The 18,541-nt window shown below is 34.3% G+C and overlaps 1 protein-coding gene across 2 annotated transcripts; it reads right to left on the reverse strand.

Moving 5' to 3' along the window:
- Positions 1–1,679: 1,679 nt before the first annotated feature.
- On the reverse strand, positions 1,680–7,105 carry LOC107783409 (U-box domain-containing protein 34). Of its 2 annotated transcripts, XM_016604375.2 has the most exons (9): positions 6,829–7,105; positions 5,823–5,944; positions 5,622–5,737; positions 5,198–5,319; positions 4,841–5,079; positions 4,574–4,675; positions 3,877–4,305; positions 2,406–3,152; positions 1,680–2,297 (listed from the first exon to the last, which is right to left on the reverse strand). In XM_016604375.2, exons 1-9 carry the CDS (start codon positions 7,028–7,030, stop codon positions 2,097–2,099), a joined length of 2,280 nt encoding a protein of 759 aa, XP_016459861.1. In that variant the 5' UTR covers positions 7,031–7,105; the 3' UTR covers positions 1,680–2,096. The 2 variants fall into 2 exon arrangements, with proteins under 2 accessions (XP_016459861.1, XP_016459862.1); XM_016604376.2 differs by lacking the exon at positions 5,823–5,944 and having other exon boundaries at positions 6,829–6,997.
- Between the last annotated feature and the right edge of the window lie 11,436 nt (positions 7,106–18,541).

An 18,541-nucleotide genomic window follows, 5' to 3' on the forward strand; every position in this document is an offset into this window, starting at 1 on the left:
GAAAATGACAAGAATATCCTCAGATGAAGTACTTTTTTCGTTGTTGTTGTTATTTTGAACTTGTATGGTATCATGCCATACAATTTGCCTTTCCCTTCCGCACTCTTAACTGCTACCGCCACGGTGACCGTCGACGGCGGAGAACCACCAGTACCTCCGTCAACATTCACTTTCATTTTCGGAACAGAGAAGGAATATGCTACTACGTCATCAACCAAAAGAGCGAAAAGAAAATATTATGGAGTAATATTGTACATTTGACGTGTAATTTGGGGGTCAATTTGCAGTTTTTTAAAAGTTGACAATTGGGCCATAAAAGGACCGGGTCATTTTGACGGCCCAGACGTGCAAGTAGGTTAGATATCCAGATTCAGCGTACGCACCAGGAAACAATGGAAAAAAAATGTTTAGTAGTTTCCTTTCTATTACTTTATTATTTTTTCAAGTTTTGACTTCAACTTTATAGCAATGTTTAGTATAGAAAATTAGGAGGAAAATCAAGAGAGAATGAATGACTGTATTTAAGGGTGTAGACTAGTGGATCATAAAGTTAGAATAAAGATCATAGTATAAATTAATCGATATTTATATTAGTTGAAGAAATAAAGTGTTCGATAATAAATAATAAATTCACTCATAAGTTAGCTGGACCTCCACGGTTTTTAAAGGGTAAAATAAAAAATTGTCCGGTCGGTAGAAACTAATAGTAGCATATTTGGCCAAACTGAAAAAATCAGCTTATTTTGAGAAGTGAAAAAAGTAATTTTGGAGAAAAATAAAAAGCACTTTTCAAAAAAGTACTTTTGGAGAAAAATAATTTGTGTTTGGCTAATCAATTTGAAAAATAATTTGTGTTTGGCCAAGCTTTTCAAAAAGCGCTTTTAAGTGTCAAATTACAAATAAGGAATTAAGGATTGCTTAATTGTAGTAACAAGCGTAAAAAGTAACACGAAATTGATGCTCGCTAGCCAAATATAGTATAGTAAAATTATCGTCTTCACAGAGATTGAATTTTAAAAATGTTCAAGTAATTTTTGGCTTATTTGCTATTTAGAATGATCAAAACTTGGTTGAAGTTATTACTACTTCAATTAACTACTAAATTAAGATTACTAATAATTAGACTTATCGTAAAGAATGAGAGTTGAACTAATAGCCTGTTTGGCCAAGCTTCTCACCATGCCAAAAGTGCTTTTTTCCCTTTCAAATAAGTATTTTTTTTTCCTTAATTTGAGGTGTTTGGCCAAGTTTTTTTTTGAAAAAAAAGTGTTTTTGGCTAGAAGCAGAAGCAGTTTTGAAGAAGCAGAAAAAAGTAATTTCTCTCTAGAAGCAGAAGCAGAAGTGACTGAATCCTTAGCCGACACTCTAGCTCCGCACCTGCTCCAAGTGATTCACCATTTATAAGAAGCCACGACTACAATATTCCCAACCCTTTGTGAGGTAAAAATAGCACGGTATAGCCAGTTTTCATGGATTCAACCACTTTAGAATAAATGTTGGGCCCGTGCTTGCTCGGACCGTATCCATCTACTAGTCCTAATCATAGAAATTGCGAGTTGAGGATCTCCTACTCTAAATTACATCAAGTCTTGAAGTTTGTTATTCTATTCTGCATTGTAATAACCTCCTTAAACTCATCATATTCACTTTCTTCAACAATCTAGTGCTTCAAGATCAACTAGTATGGCAATGTCAAATTACCAATATGTCCTCAAGACTAATTTTTTCCCTTGCTTCCAAATGAGCAATACAGTATGTTGAGAAAAACCAGTTTAGCTACATACAACTTTCAGCTACTCCTTGTTGAAAGCAAGGATATAGTTCAGACTCTTCCACTGGAAGAAAAACAATCAGAATGTATCATCTCATTCAAAGAATTATGTTACATTTTCTATAGGTTTTCCCTACCATAAGGAGCTATACAATACTTAAAAAGACTACAGTTGCTAATGTACACTAGAATGATGTATATGCACATAACACACTTGACTTTGTTCTAAAGCCACTTCTGAATAAGAGAGACCTATTAATAATCTTTTTTTTTTGTTTTTCCAATTCTCCTTTTGGCTTGATATCATGCACTTTGCGACCCTATTTCAAGATCTGGGTCTGAACGACGTTACTTGTGATCGCCACTCTTGTATAGCTAGTCGCAATGTGCGGTTTGGTGTGACCATCTTGTGCTGCAGTATCTGTTTTGTAACTGGTGATACACTATGTCTGGTGAGCCATAACTTTATTGCTCTATGCTCATATGTAAAACCATCAGCTGCAATCTGTGGATCTTCCATTACTTCCTGCAAAGATGCCGCATGATAATACAACAGCAGAAAGCAGAATGAGATGCATGCACAAAAACTACAGAAGAAATGACTAGGTCATCCTCTGGAATTTCCAGTTCTCACCTGAACGATTGGGCATAAGTACGGACTAGGTGCCTGTATAATGTTCTTCTCCACTTTGGTACGCATGTCAGCAAATTCAGAAAGTCTCTTCAAAAGTGGAAGAACTTCAGTCTCGAGGTCTGGTCTATCTCGGCATCTAAGGCTACAGCATTTTAGCGCCATCCTAGCAAGCTCCTCTGCTTCCATTAACGGCCAATCAGGAACTGACTTATCAAGTATATCCACCAATAAATTACTATTTATAGCATTTTCAAACACCATTATAAGGCCATTAGGACGACAAGCAGCCAGTAATTGAAGTGTTATTATTCCAAAAGCATAAAGATCAGACTTTGGTCTGAGTGTGCCAGTTCTTTGATACTCTGGATCCATGTAACCAAGGGTGCCAGCCAGAACAGAGTTCCTATATTCTGTAACACTTTCTGGGACAACATCTGATATAATCTTTGCTAGACCTACATCTCCTATTTTGCTCACGAAATTTTTGTCCAGCAATATATTTCCCGGTTTAAGATCTCGATGAACAATAGGCTCAGGCTTTGAGTTGTGCAGGAATGCAAGAGCGCATGCCACTTCGAACAGTATCCTGAATCGAGAAAACCAGGGAAACGGTTTACTGTTCCGTTCCAAAATGCAATCTTCCAGGCTTCCGTTTTCCATATACTCATAAACAAGGCAACCATTTTCAGGACAGGCTCCAAGCAGTAAAACAATGTGTGGGTGATGTAACTGGCTAAGAACCTCCACCTACAAATGATCTACACTATTATATCAACAGAAGTTGAAAGAATCTGTTATAAATGACTTAGACTTGGGACCAACTATATCTGGTAAGCAGCCCATATATTCATGAAACAAATAAATGTGCACACGATAAAATACATGATGCACTGCGTAATGTTTCTAAGAATGCTTGTCAATAAGCATACTAAAGTGAAGAGAATTAGCAGGACAAATAGTGTAACATGTGCCAATGTGATGGTACGGCATCAAAAAAATAGATCGAACACCATGTCTAATGTTAATGGCATTTTGAGCTTATCTAATTTTTATTTTTTCCCGAAAAAGAAAAGAAATTAGTGGGATGACGTTGATATGCATTGTGAACAACTCCCGTTGCCAGAGCAGGGAATAAAGATACTTAAAAGGGTCTTGGATTGGTGATTTCTAGTAAAGGCAAGGAATGTAGGTGTGAAGTTGGAACTCTTGTTCTGTGCTGATAATAATACTATAAAAGGTGTTTAAGACCTACAAAATAAAACACTTATGAATGCAAGCAGGGATTGATATGGTAAGCCCCAGCCCCACCCAAGAGTCAATAGTGGCTCTTTTTTCACTTTGCCTCAAACCTCTTGGTTGAAGGTGGAGGGTTATTTCCACTACGTTACGCATAACTTTTCAGCGCAAGGAGGCATGTTTAAGATTGTGTAACTCAAAATGAAAGAGAAAACAGAAAAGCTTGAAGAATCACCTCTCTTAGAAATTCCTCTTTCTTTTCGGATGCATCGGAACAAAGAACTTTGATGGCAACAGGGGTATGATCAAGATCACCTTTGTAAACTTTCCCGTATGCCCCTTCACCAATCATCTTGGACTCGCAAAAGTAATCAGTTGCAACCTCAATTTCTTCTCTAGTCAACCTTCTATACCTGTGATCAGATGATAATAGTGCATCGACAGTTTTCTTTTTCTCTAAGGACTGTTGCAGTGCCTTCAACTCTGCTATCTGCCTCTCATATGTCTCTTCTGAAAGCAATTTTCTTGCAGTCTCGACCTCCTTCTCAGCTTCAAGATGCCTCTCCTTTTCTTCAGCAGCAATTTTCCTTAGATTTTCTTCTCTTTTCTTGGCAGCATTCACTTTTCTATACTCTTCAAGGTATTCCGAAGAAAATAACTGGACCTGAAAGACAGTGTGCAAGGTAATGTCAGAGCTTGCTAGTAGAAGTGGACAAGTTAATGATGGGGGCTCAATATCTTGCTTAGTGAATTACCAACTTATCCTATATCTCACTAAAGGTGTAAGGCCATTAACTAAAATGGAACTCAACTAGACTATGGAGAGCATGATTCTGATCAGCAGCAAAAAAAAAATTGTCGTTTCCGGTATGGAAGACGAGCACTTCAAGCTTACAATGAGATTAGGTAAAGTAAACAGATAAAGAGCTTACTTTGTTTTGGGTATGGATCAGGTCTTCACATGTTTGATTGTACATTGCTAAAGTAGTCTGTAATTCTAGGCGCACCCTCTCCACTTCATCTTGAATGTCTAACTGTAAATAGACAGTAATGTCAAAATAAAAGTATCACATCAATCAGTATAGTTGTGGTTGTACTAAAAAATATTATACTATAAAATGACAATTGGAATATTAAAGCATGCAAGTTTTAAGAGAAATTCTTGAAGAAAAACATTAGAGAAAAGCTACCAAAGTTACCTGCTCTGAGGAAGTGGAAATATGGCATTCCTTGACTGTCTCTAGACCTGTGGTTACATCTTCCAGATTTTGATTAAGTTTCTGTTGAAGACTGACATAATTAGAAGAGTTCCCATCGAGAAATGCTGGAAAATTCAGATGGCTAGAAGCAAGGGATGATGATCTGCTGTGAGAGACACCATCTATGGAGGCAGAAGATGCACTGGATTTTTGTTTATTGATTGTAGGAAGATCACCTTCTGTTTCACAGTATACAAACACTTAATAGAAGTCAGAAACTGCTATTCCTGAACGGCAGAAAAGAGAGAACTTCAGAGAGCAAGATGAAAATTGAGAGTCCAAAAGATTTCCACGTACCAGTAGCCAATAAGGGATTTAACGAATTTGTCATTAGCTTATTTGAGGACACCACATAAACATCACAACATTCTGGAGCATGCTTGAGGATAATTGAAGGCACGCTTGATCCCTTCAGCTTCCTAGTAAAAATTGATCAGTTTAGCACAAGCAGCGATTGGGAATCAAACATCTCCACTAAAAATCATCACGGGAAAAGGTCATGTTGCAGCATTAGAGAATCTAGTATTGTCAAAAGAAAACAAGATTGCCGAACCACCATTAAGCTACATTAATATAAAAATGGCCTATAATTTGGGTAATTCATGAAGGAAATTTAATATTAGATGAACAAGGCATTGATATTATTAGCAGCGGTAAACTCCACTAGCAAATTTAATGAGTGATAAACCAAAATCCAAGACATCTTGGCCCTATGACATACCTGGAAAAGTAATTGGGAGAGTAAGAGCCCAAGACTAAACTTTTAATCCCAGAGTCATTCACATATTTTAGGAGCACCGTTGCAGGATTATTCCCTTCCAGCACCAAAGTCTCAACCTACAGGAAGTTCAGACATAAAATACACTTACAGAAAACCAAAAACAAAGGAGGAGAACTTGGTACTTAAAAAAAAGAAGATTACATTTTTTCTTTTGCACAAAATCTTAAATGGGATAAAGATTTCTTCACATTGAGCCCTCTTATCCTCTATATATAGTTTCACCACATTGGCCTCAAGCTCATCAACAAGAGTACTCTCTCCTGCTATAATATTCATCAGCCATAAACATTACTAAACAGACACTTGTCAAAACTAAAACGATAGCAACTGGCCAATAGCTGTCAGATATGATACCACCTTTAAATAAATTTAAAAATTGTTCATTCAAACATAAAGTAGTAACGGTAAAGAGAATCAAATTCAACTACCTCATTCAAATTCATCAGCCAGCTAACTTCCATGAAAATAAAGCAATTCAAAGGTAACATCTTTCGTCTTGAACAATTAAGCATTTCCAACATGCAATAATCAATTAACCTATCAATCAACTAAGCCTCAATCCAAAACTAGTTGCGGTCGGCTACATGAATACTACTCCGTCCATCTTATTTTATGTGGCGTTGTTTGACTAAGACTTTTGAAATATGTGGTCTAGAACACAAACATTTGTGCAGCTATAAATCAACTCATTTAGGATAAAGTGGAAATTTTAAAGTTAAATTTTTCTTAATAACGATGTTTGTGATCTAAAACAAGCCATAGACATTTATGCGGCTATAAAATCCCATTAAGGGTGAAATGAGAATTTTAAAATTAAATTATTTTTAAATATAAAAAGATGAACTAAAAAGGAAAGTATGTCACATAAATTGGCCGAGATAGAGTATATTTATTCCGCCTTTTCGAACCAATGCCCCACACTAATACGGATAAGAGTTTAAGTTCTAGGCACATATGGCGTAAAACATTAGGCATAGATGGCGTTAATTAAAAGCTAATTGCAAGTAACTCCATTTAACAGCATTGATCGGTAACTTAGAACAAGTAGTACGTAACCTGATATAAATAGTAAGTAACATGCCAGAAAAAAATTGTACAGCGTCAGTGTATATAACTTAAATCCTACTGATAAAGAAAGAGAATTTACATGGAGTTGGAATTGTAGTGATTGTGGGCATAACATGAATGAATACAAATCGATGAGCTTTAGGCAACAGCTTCTCCACTGCCCATTTCACCGCGCGCTGACTACCTTTCCCTTCCGCACTCTTAACTGCCACCGCCACGGTGACCATCGCCGACGTCGACGTCGGAGAACCACCAGTATCTCCGTCAACATTCACTTTCATTTTCGGAACAGAGAAGGAATATGCTACTACGTAATCAACCAAAAGAGTGAGAAGAAAATATTAAGGATAAATATTGTACATTTGACGTGTAATTTGGGGGTCAATTTGCAGTTTTTTAGAAGTTGACAATTGGGCCATAAGAGGACCGGGTCAGTTTGACGGCCCAGACGTGCAATGGGCGGTTAGATATATGATTCTGGGCCCACTTGGTCCAGGTTCGACGTGAAACACGCACCAGATAAGCTGTTTAGTAGTTCCTTTCTATTTCTTTATTATTTTTTAAAATTTTGACTTCAACTTTACAGGAAATTTAGTATAAAAAATTAGGAGGAAAATCAAGGGATATCTGCTTATTTCACACTCATCCAATAAAAAAAAACATGTATAGTGAATGAAAGTGTTTGATGAATAATTAATGTGCTCACAAATTAGCTAGACCTCCATGATTTTAAAAAGGACAACAACAATAACCCACTAAAATTTCACAATGGAGTCTAAGGAAGATAATATGTACGCACACCTTACCCCTACCTTGAGGCCGTCTCCGAAAGACCCACTATTTTAAAAAGGACAAAATACAAAATTGGCCGATCGACCAAAACTAATTGTATTCGCTAGCAAAAAATATAATATATTATATGTATATAAAATACATATATAAAAAAATATACATTTTGTCGACTTATGATTAAAAATATATATTTCTCTTTTAAAAAAACATGTATAATGGAAGAGTAATTTCTTGTTCTAACTCGAATAGTTGTTTGACCATAAAGGGTAGTTTGGTAGGATGTAATAGGAAATATTATACACGTAATAGCTTTGGTATTGTTAATCATTATTTGATAGTATTTTTAACTTATGTATACATATACTATTAGTTATACATCCTATTCACTACTATTCTTATACATAGCAAACCATGACATTAGCAATACTATAATTTAATATATGGATAAGCATGTATAAAGATAGAACTGCACTTTCAAAACTTTTTCCAAATCCTTTCCAAAGAATATGGAGAGTATCTTTGTAAACAAATAATTTTAAAAATAAATTATGCAATATCTTTTTAATGTACCAAGCCAAATAAGTAATAAGAAATAATCCCAACATTACTGAGATCCCTAAGAGTAACTCCTAACATATGTAGGGGGAAGCACACGGTTAGCCACTAATAATACATCTATTTAGTTTTAAGCCACTGTTTAAAATGTCTTTAGTCTTTAGCCACTGCTTTAATAAACCTTAATTGCCCGGACGAAAACACCCTTCTTCTCATGTCCTTAACTTTTGAACTTAACATCAGGATATCAAGACTACATGTCCTTAACTTTTGAACTTGTAACCCTAAGTTCAGGACTTCAGGACTACATGTCCTTAACTTTTGAATTTGGAACTCTAAGTTCAGGATTTCAGGACTACATGTCCTTAACTTTTGAACTTAACTTCAGGACTACATGTCCTTAGCTTTTGAACTTGTAACTGTAAGTTCAGGACCAATTGTCCTTAACTTTTGAGCTTGTTAGTCTAAATTCAGGACCTATTGTCCTTAACTTTTGGGCTTCTTAGCCTAAGTTCAGGATCTATTGTCCTTAACTTTTGAGCTTGTTAGTCTAAGTTCAGGACTTCGGGACCTATTGTCCTTAACTTTTGAACTTGTAACTGTAAGTTCAGGACCTATTGTCCTTAACTTTTGGGCTTCTTAGCCTAAGTTTAGGACATATTGTCCTTAACTTTTGAGCTTGTTAGTCTAAGTTCAGGACTTCAGGACCTATTGTTCTTAACTTTTGAACGTGTAACTGTAAGTTTAGGACTTATTGTCCTTAACTTTTGAACTTGTAACTCTAAGTTCAGGACTTCAGGACTACATGTCCTTAACTTTTTAACTTGGAACTCTAAGTTCAGGACTTCAAGACTACATGTCCTTAACTTTTGAACTTGATTTGTGTTGTTGGTGCTCCAAGCAAAAGCCCTACCAGCACCAGCAGCCATTTGTCTTCTACCCAAACCAAAAATTTAAAAATCCACCAAAAATTAAGACAAAGATCAAACAAGCCTTAGGATAAACCAAAAGTTAGGCCGAAACCAACTTACCCTACGAGAGGGAAAGCCATTAGCGATACAACAATCTTCCTTTGAAACAAAACGAACAAATTCTAAACAGCTATTGTCGGGGCTCCGGTTCTATGGAAGAAAGGGTAAAAATGTCTTTTCATATTAATTTTAATAGAGTAGTGGTTATTTTTGCTCAACATTAGAATTGTTGGATAAAAAAGTAAATAGCACCTTAAATAGTGGCTATCCCACGCCCACACAAATACAAGAAAATTAACTGACACGTTAAGACATAAAAAAACTAGTGAAAAATAGAAGGTTTTTCCCTTATATTTCTCATTATTGAGGCATAACTTTTCTTGGAACTAATACTTTTCCAAAAGATCAAGTTGATCCTTAGTTGACATTGGCATATTGTTTGTTTCCAATTATCAAACATTTTTATTTTCCTAAAGATAGATAATGTTCAAATTAATTCTTAGGGCGTGTTTGGTATATGGAGAAAAACATTTTCCGAATAATATTTTCTATTTTTTTAATATTTGGTTGGTCAAAAAAAAATTCTCTAAGAAATTCAGGATGGGGTGAAGATCATAAGAATGATTCGTTCGGATTGACAAACTTTTTCAGCCCAAAAATTAAAAATCAATAGAATGTCTGTTTATCCATGAATATTCATTCTATTTTTATATCAAAGGGATCCCTTGGCAGCACGTTTGCTATTCTTCACCAAAAGAAAAAAAAATGCCCCATCCCCCCTCTCTCCCCCCCCCCCCCAAAAAAAATCACAGAATGGACTCAGACGTTTGGAATAATTCAATTACACACTAAATAAAAGTCAAGAAAAGATCTCTGAGTACTCTAGCATATACTTACACATAACTATTATATTTTGGAAGGCCAATTCATGCCATGTATATATATCTCTATTCGTTGCACATGTGAAAATGATAGAGTAGTCTGATATAATGGAATGAATTAGTCTATATCTATATGTTTTCACTTGGTATAATCATGGATAATGGAATATATGATAGTTCAGATGCATTAATACTCAAGTCACAGCTAGCCCCAACATGTCACGAACACTAATCATTCATTGTTCATATGTTTGCTAAATTAAATAAGATTTACAATTAGTAAAGGATTAAAATAAGTTTATACTGCCAGCTGAGGTGGCAAACGGACAGGTCGGATCGAATATGAGATCGAAAACGGGTAATATAAAACGAATAATTTATCAGATCCGACCCATATTTAATAGGGAATTTACGAGAATGTACCAAAGAAAGATACTATTTACCAACAACTAGCTATTTTAGTCATATTACTAAAAATAGCCAAAAAAAATTACCAAATGATATATAACATTCAAAAAATATAGGTAAAAAAAAAGTTTTTTGCCAATAAGTATTGTTGTGATTAATTGAAAATACATAGATGAGGAAATATGCTAAATTTGATGAAGTTTGAAGGCGAGTTTGACTAGTATAGAGTAAAAATTCATGACCAATCATATACAATATCAAAAAAATAGGGCACAAAAAGATTTTTTTTTTTTTCAAATGGGTATGGTTGGAATTCATTAAAAATATATAAGTGAGGCAACATACAAAATTTGAGCAAGATTGGAGGTGATTTGGTATCAAAATTCGTAGTTAAAATCGAGTTTAAAATATTCTTCCGCGACAATATATATCAAACATGTATCACGTATGAATCTCACACATAGATATACATGTGATACATATTTAAACACATACGATACATATGGGATACACAAATGATACACTATATCATTTTTTTCATCTTCTACTTCGAATTTTTAGTTGAGAAACTTTCAGAAACCACTATGTTTTAGTGGTTATTAGCTAGTTGTAGCAACCATTTACTATATTACTTCCTATAGCTATATTTTCATGTTTTTTAGAGTGTATTCGATGTATTTAAGCTATTGTATTCATGAATACAGTAGCATTTCTAGGCGTGAAACAGAGGATTACAACTAGACAAATTTTTGTATTCGACTGTATTCACGGCGTGAAAAAGGGGATTACAGCTAGACAGATTATTGTATTCGACTGTATTCACGATATGTATTTGTGAATATAGTAACATAAATAGCGCAATTCATGGTCTATTCAGCTGGTTTTAAACGGAAAGTGAATCAATTAACATAATAGACTCCTAATATAACTCAACAAACTCAATTATAACACACAAAATTTGTATTTCCAATTATAAAAATGATTATCAACCGAAAAACACCCCAAAAACATAGCAATCTTCAGAGAAAATATGCTGAATATTTTTTCCAGCCGATAAATACAACAAAAACAGAGCAAGTTGAATACATATATACATCTGAATACATAAATTATATTAATTAAAAGAATATATGAATACATTCATGGAATACAACGAGACAGTGAATACAATGAAATACATGGAATACATTGAAATACAATGAAAAAAGACAATGAATACAATGAAATACAACGAGATACATTGAAATACATTAAAATATATTAACAGAAAATTCGCGATTCTGACTCGAAACGTCACTGTTCCCATTTCGATCAAGAACCCAGTCCAAAGAGATCTAGGAAGCACAGTAGAATTTGAAAATTTTGTGAGACAATGGAGATGAATTATGGAAACGTCACTGTTCTCTCAGGGAAAACTTGTTAACAATTATGGAAGAAAGCGAGGTAGCAGGGCAAAATCCACTGCAATTAACGATTAAAACATCGATATCTATCGGGGAGAGATTGGTTTTTGGCTAAAAGGTCTTCAAAAACAGTGAAGAGTGACATGTGAACTTCTTCGATCAAGAACCCAGTCCATGAGGAACTAAATGCTCGGGTAGGGACCGGTAAGATTCTCTAAAATCTCAAAACCCTAGTCTTTGACAAGCTGGCATTGAGACAGAGGGTGGAGAAAAATCTGAAAAAATAAGAGAGAAAAATAATACAAAGCATATTTTATAGCTTAAAGGTAGGAGGTGACCATAAATATATATTTGGCTATAAAAATTAAAAGGTAGCTATGTATTATAATTTTTTAAAAGGGTTAAAATAAATATGGTATCAGCCTTTGCTATAGGAGGTAACTAATCTTTTTTTAATTCAAACCACCTCAAAACTCCATCAAATCATCCCAAAACTGATATTCAAACTCCTTAAGATGTACACAATCTATTCTAATAACACTCACTCAAAAGAAAGCAAAAAATTAACTTTTTTTGCCTACAAATAGCTAATTGGTTAATATTAGTAGCATTTGGCTAATAGTTGTAATATTTTATGAATTGGTCAATTTTTGTAATAAGTTACTTATAGGCGGACCTAACTGGTAGTTTTCCTATTTAATACGGATAGAAAATGGGTTAACCGGCGGATAATATGGACTCTATATTATCCATGAATTCTTGAATATGATCACTTTTGGGAGAATTCTTAGCTTCCCAAACTTGAGGAACCCTCAATTTGAGTTTTGCAAATGTAGAAGTTAAAGACATTAGTTATCTATTAATTAAGTGGATAATATAGATTTTATTCATATTTGATCCATTTTTTAAAAGTTCATTATCCAACCCATTTTTAGTGAATATATGGATATAAAGCACTAAAATAAGTTTATACTACTAGCTGGTTACACAAAAACTAATTACAGGTATGAGGTATGAAAATAGTAACACTAAATATAAGTTAGATAAACTGCTACAGGTTAAAATACCTATAGTGGACTTAGGGAGGAGGGGTTGAAGTGTGACGGATAGAGAGCGAGCACGCAGAGCTTCAAGCATGAAATTTTCATACAAGAACCATGTGTGCTCACTCTCCTCTGTCACTCTTCCTTCCTGTGAAGTAAAGTGAACTTGTTGTGTAACCTGTAAACAGATCGTAACTTGTGACACGTGATGCATCCAACAAATAATTATCTCTACAATTTAGTAACGGATAATCCGATGCACTAAATTACCCTTATAAAAAAAGGTTGCACCATAATAGGTTTGTCTTAATACAGTCTTACCTCCAATCTCTTTTTAGAAGTTGTTTCACGAGTTGAACCTGTGACCATCACAATTGCGGGAACTCTTTTACCATTGTGCCAAAATTCTCTTCTTTCTTTCCAACCTATTAGGGTTACAAAATTAGAGGACATCTACTAGAACACTAATCTCTTTCTTGCTTCTATGATAAATGATGTGGTTGTCCATCTAATTGGATTTTTATAGAAGGCTAAAAGTGGTGCTTCCTCTTCCTTTTCATATTCTTTTTCCCTCCTTTATCCATTTGTTGATTAATTAAATATAAGAATGTATTAAACAGCCAATTAGGATATATGCATTGGTTTAGTTATGCGACATGTGTATATTTAGCTCTTCTTTAATCTTTTTAACACTCCAATCATACTAATCCAGAATCAAGGATGCAGTAATGACTAACTAGAATACTTCAGTATTCTTTAATCACTTTCTATAATGCAATTAAAAGTTTCTATGATTTTTTTAGTCGTTTTATCCTTTCTCCTTTTAACAGCATTAACGACTTTGGAATCACTTGATGTTCCCCTTCAAAGGCTTCAAATTAATGCGGCTGCTGGCCAATCCAATTAGGTTGTACTACCTACGTCTCACCTTATCTGTCGTGTTTATCTTTTACGTGTCTCTTAAGAAAATATTAAATAGGAGAGGTTTTTGACTATTTTATCCTTATTTATGTCAATTGAGGTATTTGTATTCTTCAAGAACAATTAATATTAACGGTAAATAGGGAAAAAAATAATTTAGTCTTGAACTTCTAAAATACCAAATAGAGTAATTTGAGACAACTATTTTCAGAAATCACAACAGATAGTTTGGGACGAAGAGAGTATTAATTTATGATGATTAATTAAGATGTTTTCATCTATTCGGTCTCTTAAATATATCGGGTCCAAAATAGTTGTCGTCTTAAAACATCAAGGTATAATTAATTATTATTTTTTAATTTTGCTCTTAGTATTAAATGTTCTTGAAAGTAAAAACATTGACTATACATCACAAAAAAACTTAAAAGTGAAGAGTATTATTAAATAAGGGTATAGTTAGTTAAAAAGTGCTCTTATTAATAGTTTCTTAAGGGATATTTAAAAGAGAAATACGACAACTAATATGGACATGAAGGAGTAATAACTACATGATGTAACCATCTATAAAAGGTGTGATTAGTGAAAAATAAGGCAAGTTAAATTCTATAACATGTAAAAATTAATACAATAGTATATATAAGTTAAATCATTTCAAGGATTTAAACATCCCTGACTTCATTAAGGTTGGCCTAGTAAGTAATGTAAGCATAAACTTTAATTGCATACCAGGATCTTGAACATGATAATTTTACACGAAATCGTTATAGAAAACATACCTGAATCGTCAGCCATTATCGTGAAGCGGAAGCGTTAATTCAAAATTGGTTTCTCGCCCCTTGCCCTAACTTTACGTTACCGCCGCCTTTAGAGATGGAAAAAATAAATAAGATACGATAACCTAATGGGTGGGGAGAGGACCAATTTATAGAGGTTCTCACTTAATCTGGTACGTCCATCAAGTAACTGATCAGACGGATGAGATTTGCTCATTAATTAAATATTAATTATGGGCCTGATCTTATTGGGCCACATACACGTAGGAAATATAACTTACATTCTCCCCCTTGGCCCAATAATCACATAATATTAATATTTAATATAGGAACATTAGTTGCGCATAAACAAATCTCTTCTATAATGTCCATCATAAATACCATAATACGATAAACTACTAAATGTGAGTTACAGCGATTATATATAATTTGTCTACATACTTCCTTCCATATACTACAACATTAGCAACTCATCGTACCAGGTCCATAAGCTATAAAATATTATGGTCCACAATAATATCTCATTGAGTCTTATTCTGTAATATCTCAAAATAATAATGTGTACACCATTATGAGAAATAGTAAATCACTAATATATATCAGAAACACATAAATGAGTTCAGAGTATCAAAACATCATAAATACAGCCAAGACCCATTCTGTGTACATGTTCTTTAAATATCTTTGTCTGTAAACCTTTCGTTAACGGATCTGCAATCATGAGATCAATTCTAATATGCTCAAGTGACACTCTTTGTTTCTGAACTTCCTCCTTGACGGTAAAGTACTTTAATTTCATATGTTTGGCACATTTGGAGTACTTATCGTTCTTGGAGAAGAATACTGCTGCAGAATTATCACAGTAAATTTTCAGCGGATTGGTAATAGTGTCGAAAACCCCAAGTCCTAAAATAAAGTTCGCAGCCATAATGCATGAATTGTGGCCTCAAAACATGCCACAAATTCTACTTCCATCGTGGATGTAGCAATGACAGACTGTTTGGCACTCTTCCACGATATTGCTCCTTCAACTAATTGGAACAAATAACCAAACGTGGATTTTCTAGTGTCAATACATCCAGCGAAATCTGAATCCGAGTATCCAACAACTTCCAAATGCTTGGATCTCCTATACATGAGCATGTAATCCTTCGTTCCTTTCAGGTACCTCAAAACTTTCTTTGCCGCTTTCCAATGATCAATTCTTGGGTTACTCTAATATCTTCCCAACATTCCGACCACAAAACTAATATTCGGTCTTGTGCAAGTCTGAGCATACATCAGACTACCAACAATAGAAGAGTAAGGAATTGATTCCATTTCTTTTCTCTCTACATCATTCTTAAGGCATTGCATGAGACTAAATTTGTCCCCCTTTTGAATTGGAACAATTCTTGCTAAACAATTGTTCATACTAAATCTCTCTAGAATTCTTTCGATATAACCTTTCTGAGACAATCACAATAATCTTTGTGATCTATTATGGAATATTTCTATTCCTATCACATAGGATTCCTCACCCATACCTTTCATTTCAAAATTCTTAGAGAGAAAATATTTTGTCTCACACAATATGCCTAAATCATTAGCAGCAAGTAAAATATCATCAACACATAGGACTAAAAATATAAACTTGCTCCCATTGATCTTTTGGTATATATACCGACCAACGGTATTTTTCACAAATCCAAAAGATGTTATGGTATCATTAAACTTTATATACCATTATCGTGAAGCTTGTTTAAGTCCATATATTAACTTCTTCAGTTTACACACCATTTGACCTTTTCCTTTAGTTTTGAAACTCTATGGTTGGTCCATATACACTTCCTCCTCAAGATCTCCATTAAGAAAGGCAGTTTTCACATCCATTTGGTGTAACTCTAAATCATAATGAGCCACCAAAGCCATAATAATTCTTAACGAGTCTTTCTTTGAGACCGGTGAAAAGGTCTCTTTATAATCAATGCCTCCTTTCTGAGTATAACCCTTGGCAACAAGTCTGGCTTTATATCTCTCAATATTGCCATTTGAATCGCGTTTGGTCTTAAAGACCCATCTACACCCGATTCTTTTAGAATTTTCTGGCAATTCAATAAGATCCCAGACTTTATTGTATTCCATGGATTTTAACTCTTCCTTCATGGCATCAATCCATTTGTCAGACTCATTACTTTCTATGGCTTGTGAAAGTGGAACCGGATCCTTATTAAGACCAATGTCAAAATCTAATTCTTGCAAATAAACCACGTAATCATCCGAAATAGCCGATTTTCTAACTCTTTGAGATTTTCTTAATGGCATTTCTTGTGGTTCATTTGTGTCAGATATTTGTGAGTTAGTTTCTTCATGAAGTATTTCATCCAAATGTTGCTCGGTGTTGTCAAAGTGTTCTTCAACAACTGAAACAATATTTGGTATTTGTGTGGAAGTAGACACATTTGTGGGTAATAGAATATTGACCCTCATCTCTTTAATTTCCACACTTTGCTTTTCAACACTCCCACTAACTTCACCATTCTCAATGAATCTTGCATTACCGGTGTGAGCACGTAATTTTTTTCCTATATGAAATACTCCTACAAATTAAAGGAATAAAGTTTTCCCAATTATTTGCAATTTTATAGATTTTTCGTAGGATTTTTTGTTAATTGTTTGCATTTCTGTGCATGTTTAACTTTATTAAAATAATAAAAAATGCCAAAAATACCATGCATTGCATTTAGGCTTTGTTGTTTATATTTTTAAGGTTAATTAGTTATTTATTTCTTTTATTAAAAATAAAAATCACAAAATGATCCAATTGTTGCATTTTTAGCTTTAAATTTTAGAATAGTAGTTTTTCTCTTTTGATTTAGGATTAAGTGATTTTTATATTTTTTATAATAGATAATTAGTTTAATTTTATAAATTAGATTAATTTAGGATTTAATTTAGGTTTTTAATGAAAGAAAGAAAAAGAAAAAAAAGAATTTGAAAAAAAAGGTTTAATTTGGTCTTGAAATGGGGCCAAATTTTCCACTCAAATCCGTCCAAACCCAGGCCCAATACCCAGATATACCCAGTCCAGCCCCAACCCCTACCCAAACGACGCCGTTCTATTTGCCTAAACTCCAGCCATTGATCTCTTTTGATCAAACGGCTGAGAACTCACCACCCACCCGCTATATAACTGTCCTAACACACCCCAACCCCCTCAGACCCCCCCTCATTCCGTCTCCCTCCCAAAAAACTAGAAACCCTAGCCGCTCCAAAATTCTCCCACCACCTTGGCCGGCGGCACAACCCTAATTGACCCCAAACTCATACCCTATAACCACCAGGCCTCCCCAAACTCAAAACCCCTAACAATTTCCCCAAACAGCCTTTGGAATTCATCGAATCTTGGATCTAGATTTGACCTAATTTCGGAGTTAGGATTTCTTTTGAAGTTTCTACTCGTCGTGGCTCGAAGTTTGCCCTGATAGATTATTCTTGACTAGAGTGTTCATTAGGGTCAGTTTCAAGCTTCGTCGAAGCATCTCAAGCCTGGCCATGTCTTCCACCTGTGCTTCTCTTGGTCATCTATGCTAATTTAATCGATACTCTCCGATTTTTGGTTAGTTGTTCATCTCTTTTTTTCATTTTGTTTTTCTCTCCTCTGTTCATACTTTTTCTTTCTTTCTTTCTTTCCTGCTCAATTAATTTCCGTTTGCATGATAGGTTAGAGCATTTAACAAGCATGTTGCTTTCAGTTTTTGTTTAAATTAGTTAATTGTTAAAATATTTTTAGCATATTCTAGTTCATGGTCAATTATAGCTCGCATCGATTAATTCAAGTTCGTTTGCTTATTGAATCAGCTAGTCTTATGGAGAAGCTTCTAGAGGATAATGGTAGGCTTGCATGTTAAGATATAAGTAAGAGCTTAGATATTTTTAAGGGGTTAAGGGGTAAAATAACTAAGTAAAACAAGAGGTAAAAGGGAGAATTAAGAAAAGAGGAAAGCCTGATAATGCTGCCCTAAGGTCTGCATATAAGAAGATCTTTTTCTCATTCTATAGGGCA

Source organism: Nicotiana tabacum, chromosome 8, assembly GCF_000715075.1.
Source record: "Nicotiana tabacum cultivar K326 chromosome 8, ASM71507v2, whole genome shotgun sequence".
Taxonomy (NCBI): domain Eukaryota; kingdom Viridiplantae; phylum Streptophyta; class Magnoliopsida; order Solanales; family Solanaceae; genus Nicotiana; species Nicotiana tabacum.